At 41.1% G+C, this 25,414-nt stretch overlaps 1 protein-coding gene across 2 annotated transcripts; it reads left to right on the top strand.

The window, feature by feature from the left end:
- Positions 1-9,584: 9,584 nt before the first annotated feature.
- GOSR2 (golgi SNAP receptor complex member 2) lies at positions 9,585-25,062 on the top strand. 2 transcript variants are annotated; one of them, XM_035347750.1, is made up of 6 exons: positions 9,585-9,725; positions 11,856-11,920; positions 14,785-14,893; positions 15,989-16,121; positions 18,997-19,137; positions 21,825-25,062. In XM_035347750.1, the coding sequence occupies exons 1-6, from the start codon at positions 9,697-9,699 to the stop codon at positions 21,984-21,986; spliced, it is 639 nt and encodes a 212-aa protein (XP_035203641.1). In that variant the 5' UTR covers positions 9,585-9,696; the 3' UTR covers positions 21,987-25,062. The 2 variants fall into 2 exon arrangements, with proteins under 2 accessions (XP_035203641.1, XP_035203642.1); XM_035347751.1 differs by lacking the exon at positions 18,997-19,137.
- The last annotated feature ends 352 nt before the right edge of the window (positions 25,063-25,414 follow it).

The following is a 25,414-nucleotide window of genomic DNA, read 5'->3' as shown; positions in this document are numbered from 1 at the left end:
AAAGGAGGCAGGGTGTCATGCTGGGCAGTGTGGCACAGTCTCTGCAGTGTGGTCTGAAAGTGGGCAGGATGTGAGGTTGCATAATGCCAGATAAAGGCTAGGATGGACAATGCTCCAGTGCCATGCCAGACCTCAGTAGTGCAGCTCTGACTGCTTGCAGTATGTCCCACAATACACAGCAGAACAGCAAAGACCTCCAAGAGTGGGCTGAGACCTCGAGTTCTGACCATCATAATCAAAATTAATGGTCTGGGAGTCAGGTAAATTGTTAAAAACATATCCAAAATGATTAAAGAGCAAATGATACTGTGCTTTCTTGTCTCATAACATATTTTGGGGGGATATTCATGAAACTGGAAAATAAAATCCACTGAAAGACTTATGTATGTAGGACTAATTGAGGATATGGAACTACTGCTTTGGGATATTTTTGAAACTGGGAACTTAGAAATATTTAAGCAGAGATTGGCTATTTAAACTGATGAGAAAACTATCTCACCGTAATAAATTACTACTTCAGGCCTTGGCTGCTCTTCAGCTGGAGTGTATGGAGGTAACAGGAATAGGATACAGCCTGTAACAGGTACTTACAGCTTTGTCTGAAAAACTTTGTTCTGGTTGTTATAGTATTTTGAACTAGGTAGACCTGGATTCATAACTCCTAGGTTCACAAATACTTGTGGCAATATCCTGTCTACTTCTCCAGTGTGATGCATTTCCTTCTGAGGGGACATCACAGCAAGACTCAGTGTCCCGTAGGACTATACAGAAAGGCAGTTCTATCAACAGGCTACTTAATTAAGTATTTTGCCTTGATGCCAGATACTGCTGCTTTCTTCAGTTTTGTTTCTAATGTCCAGGAGGGACCATTTCTTCAGTAGCAGTCTCCAAGCCTTAAACTTTTGACCTGAGCTAATTACTGAATCCACTTTATAGAAGTAATGAGGTTCTGAGCCTCTGCAATGCCTTGGAGGCTCTGGAGAGTCTGAGCCAAAACCTGAGCTCCCTAATCAGTTCTGACTCTGTTTTTCATTCATTTACTGAGTGCCCTGAGGCACTGCTGCACCTTGAGCTCTCTGGGAGGAGCTGCAGTGCAGCTCCTGCCCAGTCTGCAAGTGGGCAAAGTATCCCAGTTCAGGGCTGCAGGTCTAGCTGGCACCTTAGTAATGAGAGCAGGAGATAACAGTGAGGATCAGTGGCCAGAGCAGCAGGGACAAGAGGACTGTGCTCTAGACTTCCCTCAGGTTTTTTATTAGACAACTTGGGTCTCATTCTTTTGCTTCAAATTCTCCCACAAAGAAACTGATAGCACTTTGATATCTGTGGGTGGTGTAATGATGAAAGAAGGCAAAGTGCTGCTGTACAGAACCCTATGTTGACACTGGCAGCAAGAACACAGAAGTGAACAGGCTTGCACACTGAAGAAATGTGTTCCTGTGCTTTGGTCAACTTGCACAGTCACCATCTCCTTCCTCTTGATGAGCATTTCCCACCCAGTGTGGACAGGCCTTAACCAGGCCTCCAGAGCAGAGACCTCCATCTTGCACAGAGAACACCCAGCTGACAGCTTCTTGCCAGAAGCTGGAAACCTGCACCGAAACCCTCAGTCACTGATCCCTGGCTGCTCACAGAGCTCATGGTCCTGGCTTCCCCTCTCAAAGGCTTTCTCTTGCCTTGTGTTTGCCCTGTTTGTTCTTCTCCTCTTACATGCAGTGGCACTCGCAGGGCTGAAACCTCCTTGCTGACGAGCAGGAGAATGTGAGTGTCAGCCAGGTAAGGATGCTGCTGACCAAGTTCTAGCCCAGCACTTAACTACAGCAAGCAACTTCTCACTCTGGGACAGTGTCTAGATAAGGGCATCCCCACCTCCTAAGAAGTGTTTTGAGGAAAGAAATAGTCTGTGGTTCTGCAGAGCTGCCCTGGCCATGGGCAGCATGACCAGGGAAGCGAACCCCCCTGGTTAGTTTTATGAGACATTACTTTACCAGTGTCTAATGGGCATTATATATTCCTCCCACCATGAACAATCCAAAATCACTTGAAGACTGTAATGAATCTTGGTGCTTTTGTCCCAGGATACACCACCCAGGTGCTGCACCTAGTTATACCATGATGCTTGGATCACCCCAGCAGTGTTGGAAAACTTGAAGGAGCAGTAAGTTAAACTCATTTTATTTAAACAGCGGAGACTGGTAGATGTAATTTTGCAGATCTCATTTGTTGTTAAATAAACCTGCCTTGTACTGTGGAAAATATAATCCTATTGCCAGTGCAATCAATGACTGGAGCAGGCAGGTGCAACTGAACCTGGAAGAAGACTGAACAGTAACATAAGAGATTACAAGGAAGTAGACTGGAGGTAGACTTTTTTGCAATTAGATGAGCTAGTCTGGTCAGGAAAGAAAGATAAGCTCTAGGAAAAACAAGGCCTTCTTTGAATTTGAAATAGAAGTAGCAAACTGACAGATAGCTCAGGATAGTGAACAGAGCAATACAACAGGGCCAAGCTAATCGCTGGAGATAAGATCTCCAACACAGTGATGCAATAGGCAGTCTAACAGCTCTTGCAGTGGCACCTTCCCTCTCCCTGTAGACATCGTGGCAAGCAGATAAATGCCTCTGCACCAGTGGGGTTACCTCACTTCCAAGGAGACATCTGCAGCTGCCTGCATCAGCACCTGGTCCACTCCTGCTGTCGAGGAGGCTGAACCAAACTGATGCAAACAATACTTCTCAGTCTTTGAGGTGTGCCTCACTTCAAGAATATAAAAGTCAATGCAATACAGCATGCTTTTCTTCCCTTTTCAGAGATTGTGAGAACTTCTCAGCTTCAAAGAGAGATTTATATAATATATATTAACCAAAACCATCTTTTGAGAAGATGGCAAAATTAAACCCCCAAAAGGAGCAAGTCTTCAAAAGCACCAGGAAAGTCAGCTTTAGGGCCAGATTTTCTATAGAGCTCAATACATTGGATGATGAGTGTGGGCTTCATAGAAAGAAAACCTCCTGAGGAGACAGACCACTGTTTGTGCTACACAGTCTGTTTGAATGTCATTCCTAAATGCCACATTTGGTGTAGCAGTCTACCTGTTTTGGACTACATATAAGGAACACCTGGGAGGCTACTGAGTGCCCCTATAGCATTAGTCTTACTGGGGCACTGGAAAATGGCCTGAAAAACACCACACTATTGCACCTTACACTCTATCTGAGCAACACCTAGTCAGGCTGGCTCTAATGGACTCTTTGGAATAGAAGTTACTGAATTGAAAATTGCATCAGCCCTCACAGCTTCTTCTGGCCTTTGTTAACAGCAAAAGACTTGGTAAGGTTTTGCCCAGCCTACTGGAGGTTTTAGGAAAACTCCTCTATTACGTTATTTAGAGGACTTTCCCCATGCACCCCCCACCCTTACAGACAATCCAGTTGTCCCTCTTGGGGGGACTCCAGACTGGCTGGCAGAAGAATACACCTATCCCGTGGATGCATGTAGCTCCTGGGGCCTCTCTGTTTTAACAACAAACATGTCACAGCCCCTGGAGCACCCAGTCCAGCATGTGAGAAGCAGGGAGGGGAAGTCTGGCATGCCCATCTCTTTATGCCTTGATTACCCAGTTTATGAAATGTGGATTAAAACTTTTTTTTTAGTTTTAAAATTTTGAGATGCCCCATATCAACAAAATGTGAGCATGAGCCAGATTGAATCTAAGACTTGGAAATCCGTTCAGAAGTAACCTATGAAACAAATGAAAAAAGCAGCATAGTTATCTAGTTTGGTTTGCCAAAATTTGATCTGGCACATGGGTGTTTATACATTGAAAAGGAATAGCACATAAAAGATCTGTGCCTCACATTTCCCAAATAAGTTGATAATTTTGTCTAATTCTGATGGCATTCTTAACCTGACCCATTACAGAAAGATTGACTGTCAGGTACCTGACCCCAGAAAAAAACAAACAAACAAAAAACAGGATAATGGTTTTGCTCACCTATTTTAAAATTTTCCTGTGTAAGTGTTAAATTATACATAGAGTTTAGGACTACATTGGTGCTGAAACAGACTCCTTCCTAATCCATTTATGTATCAATCAGGGCTGTCCAGTAAATAGTTAATGCTTTCAAAGCTAGAGCTTTTAAAACTTGGATTCAGAGATTGCCGTTCTGAGTTCTGAGGAAGCTCTTTGGGATTATAGGGGGAATGCCATGTCAGTAGAAGGCATTTCATGCTTGTTAGAGGTTCTTGGTGCTGGGCAAATTAACATAAAGTGGTACGTCTCTTGGCAAGGTTATAATTCATTTTTTCATTGGCTGGACAAGGCAATGTTGTTTCTTGCCCTATCTGCTTCCTTGGCTTTGTAGGAGGAGGTTCTTCTGTTCCTGTTTTCAGAATTTCATTGAAATAGTCACACAGGTGATCAGCAGGGAGATGGCACAAGGAACTCAGTCCTGCATGGATAACTGAGTCATGTTTAATCATTATTATAACAATATAACACATTCTACTGTAATGGAGGCATGGAGATACCAAAGATATTCAATGTACTGCATGTACCACAAACCCATCTAGGTCAGTATTTCACCTCTAGCAATGATCTGTGTCTGACACCCAAGACAGAATTAAAGAATGAGGCAAATATGCTTGCCCTGGATATTCTCTGGACCTCCAGCCCTTTGTGCCTCAAAGATCCTTAATACTAGGAGATGCTATAGTGTTTCTTACCCCTGGGTGACTTTTTTATTTCCTTCTATCATATTTTCCTGGCATCACTGTTGAAGGGAGGGAACTAGTGAAGTGGTAGAGATGTTGCACAAGTTCTTTTTCCTTAGGCCTGACCTTCAAAACCTTGCCATATCCCTTTACCAGGTATGTTTATGAACAAGGGAATGATGATCTAAGTATCTGTGGCTTCCTGCCATGCTGTGTGGTCACAGGTCTTTCATAGCAGCCACGGCTCATCTCTGCCTGGTTTTGACCTGCAATATTCTTAGTGCACAGACCACAACTCTCCCCACCTCTCTCCTTTCTGAAACCCAATGATGTCTCTTGCATGATGGCAAAGCTGTATATGTCCTGAATGCAGGCTCTTCTGGTCATGGATTAGTCTCAAAACTGACTGAGATAGAATTAGTGCTTAAATATTATTAATTTGGAAAGATAGAAGGAAGTGCAATGTGTCTTTAAAAAGTTTGCTGCTCAGGAAGATCTGAGACCAGCATATCACCCAACAGTTGAAGAAATTTGATAGATGAGTCTCCGACATTCTTGTCATGTCTTCCCTCTCTTTTTCTCCACTTCCACAGTCTTGAAATGCTGTGAGGCGTGCTGTGAGGTCTGGCTTATGTCAGAGAGTCTGTCAAAGTTCGGACATGCAGGCCCCATGGCCTGCAGCTGGACTAAGTGAGGAGTCTCCATCAAGAATTCATCTAAATGTCTTGCTCCTGCAGCATGCCCTCAGGTTCAGCACTCCTTTGTTTTTAAAGCCACAGTTATTAGTATCAAGAAAGCATGTGAAGAGCTGGGGAATACTGTGTCTGTGTGCCTGAAAGAGAGGAGAGAGGAGGGGGAAGGAAAGAGTTTCTACACGTATTGGGAATCATACTTAGAAAAAGAGACAGATCTATTATTAGAGTCTTGTTTTAAGCAAAACATCAGGGTCTTTCCTTCAGAAAGAGAACTCCCATAGGTGTGGGGGGAAAACAGACTGCTATAGGCAGAACAAAAGAGGCTGTACAAGGATCCATCTTTCCTTTGGTACTGCAAGGCTTTAAACTACAAGTCAAAGAGAGGCTAAGAGAGAGTGCACCAATGGGTGTTTGAACTCCATTGCTGAATGCACATAATGTCTGTAAATTGTTTGATAGAGAAAACCCCCAGTTGGCTGGGAGTTTCAGAGTGAGCAGTGAATGTGAAATCCTTTTTCTCCAGTAGGTGCTACACGGGAATGACCTGGGGACACATTAGACAGTGATAAGTGACTCTTTCCATCCCCTTTTATCCTGTTTACAATACAGAGGCTTTCCTTGAACAAAACCCTTTTTTTACTGTCTGTGCTTCTGGCTGTTGTGTCTAAATGAGCCAATTTGCTGAAGGACTCCTCCTGGAAGGACTTGAAGTATAACAAGAACAGACATTTGGTTGCAGCATTTTTTTTTTCCTGGCAAAAATCAAGTTCTTCAGAAAAGAACAGAAATTCATTCTAAAGCATTTCAATGCTTGCCACTTCATCAAAACTCCTGTGATACTTCTCAAAGTCTTGGCCAGCAGGGAAGTCCCAGCATCTACTTTCATTCAAGGTTTCTATTTGTAGACAGTGTTTGAAAACAGGTTATAATGACTCAGATAAAAGAGAGCAAAGAACAAGAACTGAATTTGTTACTGTTGTAGTTAATGTTTTTATGGATACACTTTATTCTTAGACTGATGTTATTTCTGTGGCTTGAGTTACTATTAGAAATCCAGGGGTTAATCTTTTGCCAAACACCTGGCTGGCTGCATGGCAGGGCTGGATGGTCCAAGAAAGTTTCAAGCATAAATCCAGAAAAGTGTAGCATTAGCCCACCATCAGGGAGATTTAATAGCCTCAGGAACTAACATAAAAAGACAAAGTTAAGAGACGGAAGAAACAGTAGAGTAGAGCTGACTACCCTACTTGCCTGGTCTGTGAGGGCAGGGCCTACTGTTAGGAGAAGTGTATTGCTACTTCATGCAAGTAGTGCTGAGATCTCTTGACTCTCAGAAGAGGGAAAACCAAAGACGGATGATTCAGTACTGTGTAAGAAGTTAAAATTATGAGTTACTGACATGGCTGAAGTGTTCCAGCTGTGCAATCCTTCCTCAAGCTGCATACATCCATTGCCTTCCTTATGCTGGTAGTGGTGTTCATCTGAATCCAAAGTGAAACAATTTAGAAAGCTAAACTGAAAGCAAACTTTTTGTTTTGTTCTGATTTTACAGTGTTCAATTCCTCCAGGCTTCTAGACTCTAGAATCTCACTAGCACCAGTTCAAAGGGGGAACACTGAACTTCATAATTAAATTATTATTTAATTAAATATAATTAAATTAATACCCAGGTGGGTTGAAGTCCTCCTCTTGCCCTCCAGCTGCTTATTCATAACAGGTTGCCTTCCTACTACTCATCTGTGACTTTCATATTCTTAACAGGATGAAAATTGAGTCTTCATAATTCCCAATTTTTGTAACAGAATCCCCCTGAAAGTGGTTTTGGAGATTTGTCATCTAGTCCGTTCTCAGATAAACTAACATTTTACTGATATTGCATGTTGTTAATCTTTACATTAATGATCTTGTGCTATTAATTTGAATGGTTTATAAAATATCTTTCAATGAGGGATTGATTGGGATCAAAGAGGTTGTGGAGTCTCCTGTGGAGATACTCAAAACCTGCCTGGATGCCATTCTGTGCAATGTGCTTTAGGTGATCCAGCTCAGCAGAGGGGTTGGACCAGATGATCTTCAGAAGTCCCTTCCAACCTCAGCCATTCTATGATTCTGTGATTTCCAGTCAAGTTCAGTCTTACTAGCATGAAGTCATGTTTCTGGACAAGAATTATTTTCCACTGAAGTACACTGACAATAACAAATTATAGTCCTAACTTTAGTTTTTTAATCCATCAATTTTTGTATTGGCATTTCTACTCTTCTTCGGCCCAAGACAAGCTGCCCCGTATCTACCTACTTATCTACCCTTTTTGGATAATACACCTTCCCACTATTTCTTCCATAAAGTTAAAAGGTTGAAGGAGTTCTTGAGACTCAGCAGGCTACTGCTGTAAAAGCAAGTCAGTTTAGTTCAGCACATGTATGAAGGGGTTGTGGTTGATTATCTTGTCAAAGCAATTAAGAAACTATGTACAAATGAGATAACTGAAAACAGTTTTTCATACAACCCCAGAGCAAGGACTAAGCTGCCAGCCCTGAAAAAAAAAAAAATATGGAGAAACCTGCTGTTACAAAATGAATGGATGATAACACAGTGCAAGGTATTTAGTGTGTCTGAATCTAAGCGGAAAAATGGGATTCCTAATAAAACAAACTTATTTGCACAATGGCAGTCCTGAGCTGTCCATGACCATTCATGAACAAGTATGTGGAGTCAGTAAGTAGATCTATGAAAATGTCTGATCAGTGCTACATGTAGTAGTCCCCGAAACAAGCAGAATACTGGAAATCAGAAATTACTGGAAATAGAACACAAGACTGGCTAGGACAGCTATACAGCTAGAAAAGGTTCTGAGAAGATGGTCATTATGATCAAAGAGCTGGAACAGCTATTTTAGAAGGGATGCCTACATGCAGGATTCATCTTACTTTCTCATAGGTATCTGCTTATTTGCATTTCTGTTTGATTCATATCTCTATCTTCTGAGATATGAATTGCATTCACTAAATCTCCAGAAGTCTAGTTCTCCTAGACTTCTGGAGATTTAGTGAATGCAATTCATATCTCAGAAGACAGCCATCTTAGCTGACAACATCTTCACCATCTGTAACAGGCATCTGAAACAACTACTTCACAGTGTGCGTACCTGCACTGTGGACAGCCGCGTTTAGTTAGGCGATCCCTTTCTCCTGGCAGTCTTGAGCCAGAAAAAGACCACACTGTGGGGATGTGAAGACAGTTGCAAGTGTGGACTGGTGTGGGAAAAGACACCAGGGAACAACAGCCCACTGTTTATCCCACTACAAAAATTAGATCACCAAAGGAAACTAGCATGTGGCTGATTCACAACAATGAAATAGAACCATTTTGTTACAGAACATGAGGTTAAGATAAGGAATTCCTTGGTGCATGATACTGAATATTCTAAACATTTTTATGGCTTGAAAACTTATGTGGACAAATTAACGGACAAAAAATACACTGAGGGCATTAGGTACAGATACAATTCATCCAGCTTAGCCAGGCTCACAGGAGATTTAGTGGTGGAAGGTGGGATCCTGTCAGGAAGTAGAAGAGCAGCAATGGAAGAGACCGACATGTGAGGGGAGAGACAGGGCGCTGGGCAGGAGGGCAGCACCAGGGAGGAAGGTGAAGGGCAGAAGCAACACCAGATGGCCTCTACACACCCGGGGCAAAGATGTGCCCCAAGCAGAGACAGCTCCTGGGCAGCCGCCTCGATGCGAGGAAGGTGGCCCCGGGCTCCACGCAGGGTGAAGGAGTACGGACAGGGCTTTCCTCCTGACCCCTGCTCATTCTGGTGAGCACGGCTGGAGGCCAAAGCCTGAGGGGAAGCAGCAGCTTCGGAACAGCAGAGAGAAAGGCATCGGGGAACGGGTGAGGGAAGGGTTTATGGGAGACGACTGGCGAAGCACCAGGGCAGGGATGGGGCAACGAGTCTGCTGCAGGCAAGTAACGAAGGGGAAGGCCGGGCCGGGCCGGCGGAGCGGTGCTGGGGCTGTGCGGGGACAAGGACTGCGGCCGCGGGCCGGGTGAAGCGGGTGGGGCGCGGGGCCTCGGGGCGCGGCGCTGAGACCCGGCCCCTGCCCCTGTCCCTGTCCCCGGCTCCGGGACCGCGGGCTCGCGGCTCCCCCTGGCGGCAGCTCGGGCTCCTGACGGGGCCACGGCCGGCGGAAGCCGAGGGTGGCGGGGCCGGATGCGACGTGGGCGGCGGAGCGGAGCGGGCCGGGCCGTGCCGTGCCGAGCCGAGCCGTGTCGGGCCGGGCCGTGCCATGGAGGCTCTCTACCACCAGACCAACAAGTTCGTGCGTGAGGCGCTGCGGCGGGCGACCGTGGCGGCCTCGCCGCCGTGAGGCGGGGGCCGGGCCGGGCCGGGCCGCGTTGTGGGAGCGGCCGAGGCCGCCGGGATGGCGGCGGGGAGGGGGCGGTAGCGGCCGGGATCCCCCCGAGGGGCTGAGGGGAGCTGTGCCGTTTCTCGGTCGCAGGGCCAAGCGAACCCGGTCCCTCCAGGCTGACCGGGTCCAAGGTCCCGAGGTGCCTTTAGCCACGTCAGGCCCGAGTCAAGGCAGGGGTTACTGGCTTCAGGTTTTAAAGTGTGGGATTACAAGTGTTCACTGAAAAAAAAAAAAAAAAGGTGTTTCTGTTTTACTGCATACGCGTAAATGTAAGGCACATTCGTTCGTTAGGGTTTTTATGTTAGTGGGCTTTGATGATGGCCGGGGGCAGCATTTAAACCCTCTCAGGAAAAGTGTGAGTGAGATATGAAACGGCTTTGGAGATGAAGGTAATCTGGTGAGGTTTAAGTGGTAGGAAAAATGGAAACCACAAATCAGGCAAAAAAACTGTCAGTGTGGTGGAAATAACTCATGGGGAAGAAGCCAAAGGGGGGAGTTAACCAAATATTCCAGCCTAGTATTTTTGTTAATGGGTTTCATTAAATAAAGATATAGGGAAGAGCTGGAAATCCTGCTGTTGATACAGAAAGGCAAACCTGTGATAAAACTGTTGTTGATAAGGGGAATGCTTTTGCCTTGTTCCAGTTTCCATATTGCCTTGCTCTGATTGTAGCTCTTGAGCTCTGTTTTTCATTGTATTTTATTGTCAGTCTGAAGGTAATCTCAATTTGTAAGCTCTCTTCCCACCTGTTCCCAGACCTACTGGATTTTCTTCAATTGGAAAAGTCCTGGCAAATATGAAGTATCTTTTTCTAATCAGGTTGCCCGTGATCTGATTTTGCTCCTACACATGGATTTCTAAACAGGCATTTTAAAAGCAGTGTGAGTCTCAGGATCTGAAGCATCCTAGAGAACCTGATTGAAAAGAAAACTATCGAACAAGTATGAAATGCAAGATACTGGATGTTGAATTGGTTCTCTAGTTAACATGTCATAAGTACTGTAAAAGTTGGAGTTACCTGTTTAGTGGCACAGTGTTATTAAAAAAAAAAAGTGACTTAAGAGTGAATATTTTCACTAAATATTGTCCTGGCCTCCCTGAAATTTGAGGCTTTTTTTTTTTTTTTTAAACATCAATTTAACAACTATCAATGTGTTTTTATTTTTCTTTTGTTTCTCTTCTGTCTCTGCTTGTGCAACGTCAGGAATTCCTTCTATTTTAAGCTTTCTACTTCAATTTGATGCCTCTGTGATTCATGTATTGTAAGAGATGGTGCAAGTCATTCCTTCTTCACCTTCCTCTGTGCCATTTATGCTCAAGAATGTCTCCTTGCTATTATCTGCAGTCCAGACTGAACAACTCTATTGTATTAAAGCTGTTTAGTACTTTCCATAATCTATAGTCCTTCCCTGATCCTTTGCCTGTACCGTTATTTTCCTTTGTGAGAAGAAGGTGACACAGCTTGTGCTGAAGATGCGTACTACCTATTTCTGCAGTGCCATAAAGGTGTGGTGTCTCTTCGCCACTTTAGTGACGTATTTAGGTAGTATTTCACTGCAGACCTGTTATTAAGGTCTCCCTTGTACTGGCTCTTCTACCAGTGAGACCTTCCCTCTGCTATACTTACTATTTATGAGTTCCTATTGTGAATCTGATACCTCTATGGTTGTCTTGGGGTAGGTAGATCTTAAATGACATTGAGCATACCAGGTGTGTGACACGAGAGACAACCTCAGTTTAAGGGAGCTAGAACTGGATTGGAAGTCACTGAAGAAAAAAATCGTTTCACCTTGATTTTTATTTTAACACTGAAAGTTACTTTGTAGATGCATATTAATTGAAAGCACAGCTGTCTTCAAACTGAAGATTTGTGTTATTTTTTATATGTTTAGTGATGGGCTGTCTGCACTGAATAGCATATATCTGATTCTTACTATGTTCTGAAAGCAGCTGAAGATTAAGATATTGAAAAAATATTTGTTTTTCATTTTATGGATGTTAACTGACTTCTTTTTCTTTATTTGTCTTTTGATAGACAAGTCCATGAAGTCCAATCTTACATGGGACGTCTGGAAACTTCAGACAAACAGTCAGTACACTGTAAGTAGGTAATTAGAGGGAAAAGTCCCACTCCAATACTGATGTAACCTGAACCTTCAACCTCGTATGCTTTATCATTATATTTACAATCATTACATGAACTAATTTGGCTTTTCAGTCACTGTGATTAACAGGTGAGACACATTGCTGATGTGGAATGCATTAAAATTATTTTACCATATAACTTGATTAAGGTGATGTTTTGTAGGATAGTGGAAAGGGCAGAACAAAAATTTACTTCGTCACCTACGGTAGGTAGATCTTGAGTTGAGAAGTGGTGTTTGCTATAAATGCTTCTATAAGTGTCTTGAACTCAGAATTTCAGATTTTTTGGTGCTGTGAGGTTTTGATGCATTGTCAGAGTATGCCGTGGTATAATAAACACAGATGAGGTATAATAAACACACAGATGTGGACAGAATTGCAAATTCAGACAACACCAAGCTAGTTTGTTAGAAGCTCAGAAGTTGAAAAACGTCACTAGATATCTGTCCCGTTGTTTCACTGTTCCTTAAGCATCCACTAATTGGCAAACTTCCCAAAGAGATTCTTAGGCCAGTTTCTGGGGAAAAGACTGTCGTTTGATGTGCAGGAATTTAAGCAGGGTGATTCTAATGGCTCCTGCTTGCATGAGAGTCCTGTAGAGACTTGCATCAGGTCCAGAGAACCTGGAATTCCATTTGCTTATGAGAAATACGTGGAACAACTAGGTCTGAAATTGCCTCAGTAAGTTTGGACTATAACCTTGTGTTAATAAAATGACTGTCGTAAAACAATATGATTTATTGTGGCAAGATTTTTCACCCTAGTGCAGAATTGGCAAATGTATTTTGGACATGCATTTGGAGTCTGAATTCCTGTAAAACTAGTTGCTAATAGGCCTGATCAAAAACTTTTGAAGTGAAGACGGAGTAGATACATTTATCCACCAGTCGACTGACTTCTGTTACCCTAACTATATTCGTGAAGCATGACTTCACTGTAGAAAAGGCTGTGATAACTTTTCCTATCAAAAAACAACAACTTGTCTACTGGTTCTGTTTTCTCTGATGGTTGTTGCTACCTGTACATCCAGTACAATGCCAGACGACGTGGCTGCTGTGCTCTAAATGTGGTTTTGGAGCCCTGTGAAAATTAGCATAACTTGCTGTCTTGCCTCTGCTACTTGAAGTGAGAGATGGGATTATGTACCATCTTACAGTCAATAAATGAACATACTATTTTATATATAAAAATACAGATATGTGCTCTAGATATTACTGTGTAGGCAAGAACTTATGGGAAAAAAGAACTATCTTTAGTCGGAAGGTCAGGAAAAAGAGTCAGGAAATCAGTTTCAGTTGCAGCTTTTTTTTCCAGCTTTGGGCAAATAATCCCTTCTTGCTCAGAAAAAAAGTACCATGAGAAAGAAAGTAACGTTGTTGTTTGGACTAGCTAATGCTGATGTAATTGTCTATCTGCTGTTCTGGCTGCTCTTCTGTGCAGTTTAGCTGTACTAAATGATGGAGAAATGAATTAGGATGATTTGATTGATCTGTGTTTATGTGTATGAGTTGGCTACTCTTTGATTGTGTGAGATCAAATTGCAGAGAAAAGGGGTTTTATGTACAGTTTCCTTTCTGGGTACTGCTGAACGGAATTTTCTGGAAAGTCTTGAGATACTTTGGAGGAAGTAGTTGATTACTGATGCTTTACTGTATATCTCTTTCATCTAAAAAGAAAATAGGAATAAACAATATCTCTTAAGATTTAGTTTAAACGCAAACTAAGAACAAATTGTGACTGTTAAGGTTTGTTGATTATTCTAAGACTGACTGTGGTAGTCTGAGACTTGGCTTCAGGGTTGTCTTCATGACTGCACAGACATGATGATGCTTCAGTGTCCTCTAATAATCGTTCTGTGGATGTGCTCTGGAGGGTGCGTACCTTCAGCCTTGCAAGCTCACTTTCTTTAAGCACAATAACGACAGGTGATTAAAGGTCTCCCTGTGCAGTTCAAGTTGTGAAACGCTGGATTGTGACACAGTTGGAATATGTGGTTGTGAAATGAGGAAGGGGTTAGTGACTTATACGCGGCTTTGCCGTACAATAACAGTAACTGAAAGCATATGAATCCTTTTTTTTTTCCCTAGCTGTATGTTCTTCCCACCTTAGTATTTGAGTTTGCATTTTGATCTCTTGTCTCTGCATTTTCTACACACAAATTATCAGAAGCAATAGCAAAGAAGATGATCACAGAGGCAGATGTTGTATGTCTTGTTTTCCCACCTGTAAGGGCTCCCCTACCCTGGGCATGCCTTCCCAAGCTGTTTGTCTAGTCTGCCAGTTCCCATCAACTCTTACTTCTTCTGGTTGCTTTGTCAACCTCCCATGCTATAGGTGTGGATAAGGGAACTCTGCGTTAACAGTTTTCTGAAGTTTAAATTGCCATTGTTGTGAGAATCATCTTGGCTATTAGCTTTTATGAGCAAGACCTGGGAAAACAGCAAGGGGGAATGTGGAACTTTTAAGTCCTATTATATAGAGGAGATAGGGAAAGAAGTTCATGGATCTTGAAGGAGCATTGGATCTCTTGAAGGAGTTCATTGGATCTTGAAGGCTTTCCCCGTTCCCTTCTCAGAGGAGGGCAGAAAAGGCAAGAGTCTCAAACTAGCCAGTTAAAGAAGTGGCTCTTCGTGATTTGTACAGTTCTTTGTTCATCTGATTTTTTTTTTTTTTTTGGTGTGTGTGTGTGTGTGTTTGTTTCCATCCAGCAAGAATTTGTGTCAGTTTTTAAATACTGGTTTGAATGCTGTTGTACTTCTGCCTTCATTCAATTTGCAGTTCTTTAATTCAAATTAAAATATATTTTTGTTTCCTTGCAGTAGTAGAAAATGAGATTCAAGCAAGAATAGACAATATATTCAGTAACTTGGAACGTCTAGAAATCCTGTCCAGTAAAGAACCTCCCAATAAGCGACAAAATGCTAAACTGTAAGTTCACCTTCTTTGCTTTGATAATGGTGTAGTCTTCGTAATTGTTTTCATTAAATTTATTGTAGCCCTTTTCATTTGAGTAGAACCTTTTCACATTACAACTTAAATCTCTGCTCAACTGTAACAGAACTGAGGCACAGTGGCAAAATCATTTTCCTGCATTTACCTGCAGACTGGCAATTGAGCTGAATTCATGGCTCTGTTCTGAGATGAGTACTTTGGTGCTTAGCAAAATATAGTACTTTGATGCTTAAATGACATACTGAGTTGAAATTATTTTGCTTTTAATGGTATTTGTAGAGGTAAGGAGTAAAATCACTTTAGAAGGTGACATTTTTTTCTGAAAACTTTTCCTAGCTGTTGGTGACTAAAATAAGGTTTCAAAAATTAGAACTGGTTTGAGCAGCTTGAACCAGAGACCATCATAGAACTTTCCATGCTAAATTGTTCTGTGACTCTTCAATTAATTTTTAGTCCCAATGCCGTCGTAGATAGGGTGGATTTCATATCACCTATGTTATAAAGGTCACTATCTGAAACAGTCATCTATGCTTTCTTTGTACTTATTGAACATTTAATCAGAAACAGTAGAGTTCTGGACGTGATTTATTTTAGCCTAATGGCGATGTGTTGTCAATTGGCTTTTAGGTACATTTTGTAAAAACTCAGCCTTAAGAACGTGATGTTAACTAATGAAACTTGAAAACCTAATCTTCTGTGTGAACAGGTCATAAAGTAGAAACTGTTCAAATTCTACTGTCTTTCCAAATCTGTGTTAAATGAAGAATATATATATAATCTCTGAAGAGACTAGTCGTGGGATAGGATGTACAAGATAGCTCAAGAATTCTGCTTCACATTCTATCTTTAGCTTGCAATTAAATAATCACCTGTTTAGTAGTAATACGAGGCACAATCTAAGTATGGAATGTAAGCATAACATAGAATGTCCTTTATCTTTTAGATGAGTAGAATCCATCATTCTTAGTATTTGTCGCTGTTAATTTATAATGCTCCATTGTTCATTAAAAACACCACAAAGGATTGGTATTTTATCCCTGGGAATGTCTTCCTATTGTTGATCCTGTCTAGCCGAGTTGACCAGCTGAAGTATGATGTTCAGCATCTGCAGACAGCTCTGAGGAACTTTCAACATCGCCGTTACATCCGGGAGCAGCAGGAACGACAGCGAGAAGAGTTACTAGCACGTACATTCACTACTAATGTAAATATTCTTTATTTTAGATTTCTCTGTTTTAGAGGCCTTAATCTTTCAGAGAAGTTTCGGGCAAGACCTAGGCTTGACTATTAGATGGCTGCTGTGTGATGGTGTAAGTGGAATAAAGATAGGAAAGAGTAATAATACATGTTGAAAAAGTACAACTCTTTCATGAGGAAAACTTGGTCAAAAAAGAGGCAGTGGTGAAAGACTCGAGATTGCTGCTCCAATTTTATCCAGTGCAGCTCTACCTGATTTTATATAGCAGTTTCAAAAAGTTGAATGAGGTAGGTAACAAAGAATACATTTTAATTGGATTTGTGTCAAAAGTCTTTGTCAAATCCCAGGACCTGAAAAAATGTCAAGAAAATTCTTATGTGTATCAGTAGCTTTTATGCACCCTGCTGTTAGTAGATGCCAGCAAGTTTTCATTTGTCCAAATATAAATTGTGTAGCTGGGAAAAAATCTTCCATTTTAACTATAAATGATTCAAAAGTTTTCAATGACAGGTATGTGTTTCAACCTGTTCTTGATCGTTCTGAGTTCTTCCATTGACGTCTCCCCCGGCAAATTCCCAGATAAATTTTGCTCTGAATAATGTAGGTATGCTTTCATTCTTTGCTTTTCTGTGACTTAAAAGCATGTCTTTTTTATCTTACTGTTTGCTTTCTGTGCTGTCTTTCGCTGTTAGGGCAAGGAAAAATCCAATGTGAATGGCTATATTTTCTTGAGATTTTGGAAGTTCACTGCACTTCTCAAAGCCCAACGTAAATGACCTCTAGCATTTTGTTGGCCATTTCAAAATTATAAACAAGTCTTGAAATGAACACTGGAACTTGAAACCTGATTTGTTTTCAAAAGCTGTGATGTTCTGCAAATGGGAAGAAATTTTCCTATAGGAAAGCTTGTCCAGGAAGAAAATGCATGAGTAAATAGAACAGTTTTGAAGAGGAGTAGCAGTACTGGAAACACAAAATACTTGGCATACTATTTTTTGTTCCTGAACATGTTGAAAGGTGTCTCAAGATATAATTAAGATGTGTGATTATTTTGTATTTTTTTAAACTTACTGTTACAAAAACATAACTTCTGAAGCATATTGTCCCTTGTATTTGTGAGTTACTGCCTGTTTAGGTTAGAAGTTTACATAGCTATTTATATACTACCCTATTTTATTAAATAGGAATGTCAGGTGAGTGTGTAAGCATTCTGAATAAATCACGGTAGTGTACATAACAGCTCTTGAAAGCTGTAGCAGTGTTCTGAATGTTTTGTTTAATTAGAAGATAAATGTCTTGAAAGCCTTCCCCGGTAGAATTCTGGAGAAAACCACTTACAGCAAATGAAAAATATGCTGCCATCTAGTGTCTGTCTGAGGGGGTACAAGGCCAGGTTGGATGGGGCTTTGAACAGCCTGGTCTAGAGGAAGGTGTCCCTCCCTGCCCATGACAGGGGGTTGGAACTAAGTGATCTTTAAGGTCCCTTCCAACACATTCTGTGTTTCTATGAACAAAGATCTTATTTGTTATTTTTCTTGCTGCCTTGTGTATAAAATAAAACCAACTGCAAATTCCTTGCATTGGAAACAGAATCCCTTTTGATTTGAAGTTTAATAAATATCTGAAAGAATAGCCATTCAGATGCAAATCCAAGTGCTGTTGCTCTGCAGACTCCCGTAAGACAAGATAATTTTTTCAACCTTTGTGCTGTATTGACTTTTGATCAAAGAGTTGTGTACACCGTTGATAGCCTTCTTCATCCAGTATCTTTGACCATCTATCTGGGAATAGTTCTGTCCTTTATTCTTCATTCTTTCACACTACGTAAGCAGAATATCCATCTAGGCAGACAGATACCCACCACTGGATTGTACACGTGATTCCTTTATTAAAAATTTTTCTACAATAATCACCAGAGACTACTCAGGTCAAATTTGACATTGTTACGTGCAAGTAACCTACAGCTGACAGGTATTAAGCACCTTCTGCCCAATATATTAAATATGCATTTTAGTAGTTCTTGACACTCTGAGTACGTGGAAGCAGTTAAGCCAGTGTTTCCACACTTAGCTCTAACCAATATAATGATGACTGTTCACAAAACAATGTGGCAGTTGTGAACTATTACCTTGACTCTCTCAGTGGAATGGTGTCAGAGAAGATGAAACTGGAAACGTTTTGAAAAGTGATGACATCCTCTGACCTCTTATGTGACCCAGGATAGCAAATTTTACCCAGTTATTTCCATTTCAAAATTTATAGTTTCTAGTTGCACTAACGCATCTTCTCTGGATTTTTAAAAAAATTATCATTATTATTTAGATAAGGCCTTGGGTGGTGAGTGAGTGAGACTTTAAGGGAACTAGGTTCATATGTCTGTTTGCCCTCCCTATCAGAAATTTGTACCTTGTTGTTAATACGAGTTTATAGAATGTCATCTCCCAGACCTGTGTTTTGCAAGCCTTTTGTCATTATAAATGTGCTATTGTCTTTCAAAAATCTTTTGCTTGCAGCGATCACGACTTCCTTGTTTAATCCCTTCTGATAGTTCTGATCTTCTCTACTGTAATACTCTTTCCTACCTATGTCATAAAGGGATTATGAAAATTCTCAATTTTTAATCTGACCTTTTATCTCCTGAAATCTAAATGCAGTTGAATAGCTGATCAACTCTGCCTTTTGTCTTGCTTCCTATAGGCTTCTCTAAATTACTTTGTTCACTCAAATATTAATATTACTTTAACATCCCTATTAAAAATAAACAAAAAAAAATAAGCCCACAAGTCCTGTCAAGGGGTGCTTGTTTCAGTATGTTCTCTTTCTGGCTCTGTGAGTATGAGTGAGTAGGCAAGGTAACCAAGACCCTGCATTTCCCCTACAGGACTCTGACACCACCATACCGATCGACGAAACATTACAGTTTAATGAATCCCTGCAGAATGCCCATCGTGGCATGGATGATCTTATTGGCAGTGGGACCAACATCCTTCAGGGGCTGAGGGACCAGAGAGTGACATTAAAGGTGGGGGCATCATTTTTTACTAAAAAGACCCCACATTTCTGCATTTAAGATGACCAGGTCAAGTAGAAGAAATAAATAAGTATGGTAAACGCCTAGACGCTGATTTAGCTAATCCTAAAATCTTTTATTTTGTCATTTTACTAGGAACATATTTAAGCTCTTTTTTTGTGTGTGTCCTGGTAGGCTAGCCATCTTCGTCTGCACAGTGGTCAGTATCTGGAGTGCTAAATGTTGTGTTTTATTTTGTTCTGTTCTGTGTTTTTTTGATTTGTTTGTTTTTCTTCCAAATGAAGAAAGCAATGGCTAGCTCATAGATAAGACGTTGGTACAGGTAAATATCACTGAGATCAACCACAAAGCTCGCATAAAGTACTTACGTTTAAGTTCAGTAATGGAGATAATACTCAAGTCTAATGTATCGAAACAATATATATCTTCCCAAATTACTGTTAAAGATAACAAATGTTTGTCTTTTAATTTAAAGACTGTTCAAGATGTTGTTAAATTTTGAGTTAAGAGTTCAAAGGTACAAAAAGAGAATCATAGAATCATTGAGATAGGAAAAGACCTCCAAGATCATCTAGTCCAAACCTTTAACCTAGTACTAAAGTCCACCACTAAACCGTGCTACTAAGTTGAGCTTTTAAATAAGCAGTGTGTTTGGGGTGGGGAAGCTAGATCTCTGAAAAGGGAAATTCCTATCTCTGTTGTGCTCATCGTAAGATGGGGATAACTATTGCTACCTGTTTTGTGATTTTGCTGCTTTGGGATGTAGCTGTCAGAGGATTTAGGCATTTTTTAATTGCTAAATCTCTATACAAATACTCGTAAATCCCTACACGTGGTCAGATGAATCACACCTCATATTCCAGGGATTGTGTAGACTACTGTACCACTGGCTTGAAAGGCTTACATAGAGATAGCTGAACTGTAGACACAAACAGATCTTGCCCTGAAAGTGCATATGCATTTTGCTGGAACAAATTTTAGTACCTATGGTACATGTTTCGTAAGGGTTACCAGGGACAGGTGTCTTCACAAGGCAGCATTGCAAGGTGTTTCCTTTAATCCTAATGTCCGTTGCAGTTTACAGGCTGGGTACTTCCTTTTTTGATTACAGAGGTCTAGGCTAGCTGGTGTTCTCAAAACACTGCAGGGTATAACGGCAATAAATGTAACCCGTTTTCTACTCCATACTCAGGTGATGAGTCCTTGCATCCGTGAGTGTTACACTGATGCATTACAGCAGAGTTTGAAGCCCAGGTCTTTCTTCTCTGAGATGAAGGATAGCTAAGGTTAAGATTATTTGTTCACTGACCTAGGGAATATATATTTCTTCTTATACAAAGGCAGTCAGTAGAAAAACTTACTGTGGTTGTTAGGCATTCATTCTTGAGATAGTTTGTAGCTGAGTGGTCTAGCCATAGGACTAGTAGAAACAAAGAGAGGTTCTGTTACCTTCTCATGAAGCAGACATGGAAGAAAAGGCAGGGCTGGATGGGTTATTAGTGCCACGAGAGGATTCAGGGTTCTGAATGCTCTCTTGAAAAAGTAACTTCTCTGAAGTCTCACAGCATTCTGAAGCAGGGTTTTCTGTTAAGCATTGGGACCTGAAAGTCAGTTTGAAAGACTAGGTCCATTTATCCTCACCATGGTGATACGGCTTCTTTCTGGCAGCACCTATCTTTTTGCAAGGTATGATGGAAGTTGGTCCTACCCAGTGTCTCTCTGAGGCATGCTTCAGCTAATTGCGTGCTGTGAGCTGGGCTGAGCTGTGGTGCTGAGTGCAGCATCTTTGAATGCACATCTGTATGTCACGTTTTTGTCTAGCTTATCTAGAATGGAGCTTTTCATCTACCTGTACTGCTGGGACTCTGCAGCCATGAGTTTTCTACCTTTCTCCCAGATAGGATGATACCCATCTCTGAACATGCTCAAAGTACATCTATGAGCCTGTATTTCATGCGGTTTCCTTTGACCGTTGCCTTGAAATAAGAGTATTACTGCAGCACTGCAGTAGTGACTGAGTACACACAGTAGTGGTGATACGGTAACTGGTGGGATCCACAGACATTCTTAGTACCGGCTGCGTCAGCAGCGAAACAAAACAGATACGGGCCTGCAGCATACCAACCAGCAGTCTGTTTTCACTGCTTTTATCCTGAAGGATTTATTGAAATTGCATTAATTACACTGTTGTAGCCTTTTCATTGCACTTGACCACTGATACCAGAAGTTTCTGGACCTCCTTTTGAACCTCTTCTTGGTATTAACTGTACTTCAGACCAGCAGGAGGGAAGTTCTGCAAGAAAGGTTGTCTGGGGCTTCAAGCTCTTATTAGACTGTATGTCTGGAAGTGGAACTAGAACTTAATTTCTCCATAGGGAGTTCATTTCTCTGAGCTGTTGTCTGTGATGTTTCTGTCTGGACACATTGCTTTGTACCTTTACCTCTTTCTTGTTCTTGTGTGTGAATTAGTCTAAGACTCCACTTATTTCCAGGGTCCCATGGCTATCTCCTCTTAAATTGTAGGAACAACATGGCAAAGAAGTTGTAGGAACTTATAGAAAGTTCCTTTGTTTACTGAGGGATTAGAATTTATCACTTGCCATCCATGATAAAATATTCTATAGAATAAGAAGCGTACCATGGAGTTAATTGTTTCTTTGCTGTCTTTTTATTTTTAGGGTACTCACAAGAAGATCCTGGATGTTGCCAACATGTTGGGCTTATCCAATACTGTAATGCGGCTGATTGAGAAGCGAGCCTTTCAAGATAAATACTTTATGATTGGGGGAATGATTTTGACTTGTGTAATTATGTTTCTCGTCGTGCAGTATCTGACATGAGCTACTAAGCTGTTGCCAGAGGATATCGTCTTTTGGAGCAAGATGGACTGCCCTCCAAAATGTACTTTCCTCTGAGTGCTGCTTTGGATGAGCCCCTCCTGAGGACTTCAGAGTTTACAAATCACACTCAGACACGTCATGCGGAAAGCACATAGGGGAACAAATTTCTTTGGAGACACTGTAGTTTAAAATGACCCTATAAAAATATCCTTAGCCATTACTACTCTCATCTTACTGTCTGTAAGTTTAAGAATCCAGTTAAGTAGGAGGCAGAAGTGAAATTTTTGCCTGGCTGTTATGCAAGTCAGGAGTGTTGGGTAGATAGGGGAGAAGAGGATGCAAAGGTACAACATAAGATGAAGTGAGCCTTTCCTGTGATAGCTAGAAATGACCTCGGTAAGTGTATTTTCTGTTGAAAAAATGCTACTGTGGAGAATTCTGTGCTGTTTGTGGGCACGCTCCTACAGACTGTGCAAAAAGAGGAAGTGAAGGGTTCCCATTTGCAAATGCGCTCTTCTGCTTGGAGGGAGAAAGACCTGTGGGGAAGGGTCTTAACTCTAAAAGCATGGTCATAACCTCTGCTACTTTTTGGTATACCCATACGGTTTTACCTAGCAATCTTCAGTTAAGACTGAAATGCTTCTCATCTTATTTGAAATAAGTTTTGCTATCTTTTGGTATCTTTTTATGTCCTGCTGCTTCCCAGTGGAAGCTGAATGCTGTACTCCTCCCTGCTTCCAGTCAGGTTGAATTTGAGTACCAAATTCAACCTCCAAAAGAACCGGGCAATACCAAATTCAACCTCCAAAAAACTGGGAGCATTTTTGGTGCTAGTGCACATCGTGTTGTGGTGAATTGTATTCATTAGCTGAGGTGGTTGGTTGGGGTTTTCTGATCCATAGCTGGTATTTTTGAATTCAATGAAGCAGGCAAGTTCTTGCTTTGTTCAAACTGAAACTTGTGATATTTGTGTTTATAGAGCTGGAATGGGCTCAAAAAAACAAACAAACAAAAAAAAACAACAACAACATTCAAAATACATTCAAAATAGCAGTGTGATCATCAGAAGAGTTTCCTTAACTTAGTGCCTTGGGATGGTAAACATGTCCCTTGTCCTTGGGAAGGATATTTGCATTATCCTCTCTACCTGTGAATTTACTGTGAAGGACATTCTCATACAAATCATCTCACAGAGATGATAGCTTAGATTTTGTATCTTCTTGGCTGTAGATATTTATCCATTTAAACATACACAGTTAAGAAATGCCTCCTATGATACTAATTTCCCTGAAGACTGGGGATTCTGTTGGAAAGGCCATCGTGAAGTTTCAAACAGCCTTCCATTACAAACATCATCCATTCCAGTCAGCCTTCAGATACGTTCTCATTTTGCGTACAAGTCAGGAGCATTTCCAAAAGTCTGACAGTGTCATGTTCAGATAATGTGGCATTCTGTTGGGTGTTCATTTTTTTTTTTTTCTGTCTGGAATGGTTATGGGTCTTTTAATTAATAACAGTTTACAAATCCTGCGTTTCTTTGCTCCAGTAAGTTTTGCTTTTATAATTACATAGCTTGTTGCAGACTTTTTTTTTCCTTTCAGTTATTAATACAATTTCTTCAATTTCAGCTAATATGGGCAAGTTAAACAGGCTTCAGCAGTGCTTGTTTACGTTTGCATGTTTAAAGTATTGACTGATCCATGTGCTGTGGCATAACTTTAAAGCCCAGAATGAGACTCCCCCAGTTTGATCAGCTGTCACTGTCCAGTCAGCTTCGTATTTGGAATCCAGGGCAAGTAAAATGTCAGTAGTCAGAGCAGTAGCTGCTGCCCTGCAGACACAACAATGGAAGAGGCCAAGATGCCATCAGTGCCTAGACAATCCTGTCAGGTGGCTCAGCAGAAGAAAGCAGAAAAGTGTCAGTGGTTGTTGATTATCCTGTGTGCTGCACACCTGGCTGGCCATTTTGTTAATGTGTTTGATGTTTCCTAAGTGTTTAAAGCTCTTTGTGTTCTTCAGTCTGCTGCACTTTCTCAAGAAAACATGTTAGCAGACCACGTGCAGAATCACTTTGCATGTCAGCCACAAGGACTAAGGAATCAGAAAGTTGGTAATGAGAGATCATGTGGCTTACTGTATCTTTAATCTAAATTTACCTTGAATTTATTTTAAATCTGAAATTTATCGTGATAGATTTTAGCACAGAATGCACTTGTTAAATCATTTTCTATTAGATCAGTTGGGCACCTTGTAGAGGATCCCTGGCAAATCTTCTGTCCTGATCCAACTCCACCTTGGTTTTACAACTTTATTGTTTAAAGTTTATATAGTTGTGACTTGGTGTAGCAGGAATCTTCTTATACCAAGGTAAGGACTCTAGTCAATTTGTTTTCTTCTTTTCAGCTTGTGGTATGAGCCATAAAATAAAATTAATGGAACTGGATTTTCTCTGTTTTGGGACTAGACTAACATTTTTATTAATGTTTCTCTGTCCATTAATTTTTGTCCTTTTAGAGTCTCCCTGTGTAGGCTAATTTCCCTGTTGTATGCAATGTCCTTGCTATTCACTATCTGTAGTTGGAATGTGGGCTTGAAGGGAAGCACTTAGATGACTGGATTTGATGATGTGTAACTTCAAACAAATTTGTACTAGATATTAAGTCCAAAATAACTTGTAAGAGCACCTGTGCCATCTCAGATGGCTAATGTAAAACCCTCAAAACTTCTGTCATTAGTGTGGCACAGTAAAAGTTCAGGTAGGATCAACATCCCTGCTACCATGGAATGACGTAGCTGAAACCCTGGTGGCTTGTCACATGTTGCTGCTGCAGCTGCTGTCTCTGAAGTTTCCTTTCTTAAGACTGCTTCTTTCAGTGGAGCTGTTTGCCTGTGAACTTCTGTGGAACAGCAAGTGTTCCAGCTGTCAAATGGAATGCTCTCATGAGAGGGCACTGTGGAAACTAACTAGTCTGGAAAAAAGACACTTTTAACCAGTATTTTATATATAATGGGACAAGGGTGAGACATAATGTGATTCATCTGTTGTGTTATGTAAATAAAGATTTTTTCAACCAGAGTGAAGTGTTTTTTTTTTTTTTTTTTTTTTTTTTTAATCTTGGCTAATGTTTGAGATGCCTAGTTATTTAGGCTGGACAAATACCTTCTTCTGGACACAGGCAGGTGAGGCACTAGGTTGGCTTGGTTGAATGGGGAATCCATGCCTGAGCTCAGATGTAAAACAGAAGTTCACAGAAAGTGCAGATGGGTGGCCTGCCCAGGAGGAATGGATAAATGTTACTCAAATGTTCAGGGATGGAGCTGCAAAGTCAATTTGAATCACAGAATCACAGAATAGTCTAGGTTGGAAGAGACCTCCAAGATCACCGAGTCCACCCTCTGACCTAACACTAACAAGTCCTCCACTAAAC

This window comes from Oxyura jamaicensis, chromosome 27, assembly GCF_011077185.1.
Source record: "Oxyura jamaicensis isolate SHBP4307 breed ruddy duck chromosome 27, BPBGC_Ojam_1.0, whole genome shotgun sequence".
NCBI lineage: Eukaryota > Metazoa > Chordata > Aves > Anseriformes > Anatidae > Oxyura > Oxyura jamaicensis.
This window is presented reverse-complemented; position numbering and strand designations above follow the sequence as displayed.

What these genes read in the sequence shown, in the direction of transcription:
- GOSR2 (XM_035347750.1), top strand. Translation starts at nt 9,697, where the DNA reads ATGGAGGCTCTCTACCACCAGACCAACAA. An exon ending in AGACAAACAGTCAGTACACT is followed by an intron (nt 11,921 to 14,784) that starts GTAAGTAGGTAA and finishes GTTTCCTTGCAG; the next exon opens with TAGTAGAAAATGAGATTCAA. An exon ending in ACCAGAGAGTGACATTAAAG is followed by an intron (nt 19,138 to 21,824) that starts GTGGGGGCATCA and finishes TTTTATTTTTAG; the next exon opens with GGTACTCACAAGAAGATCCT.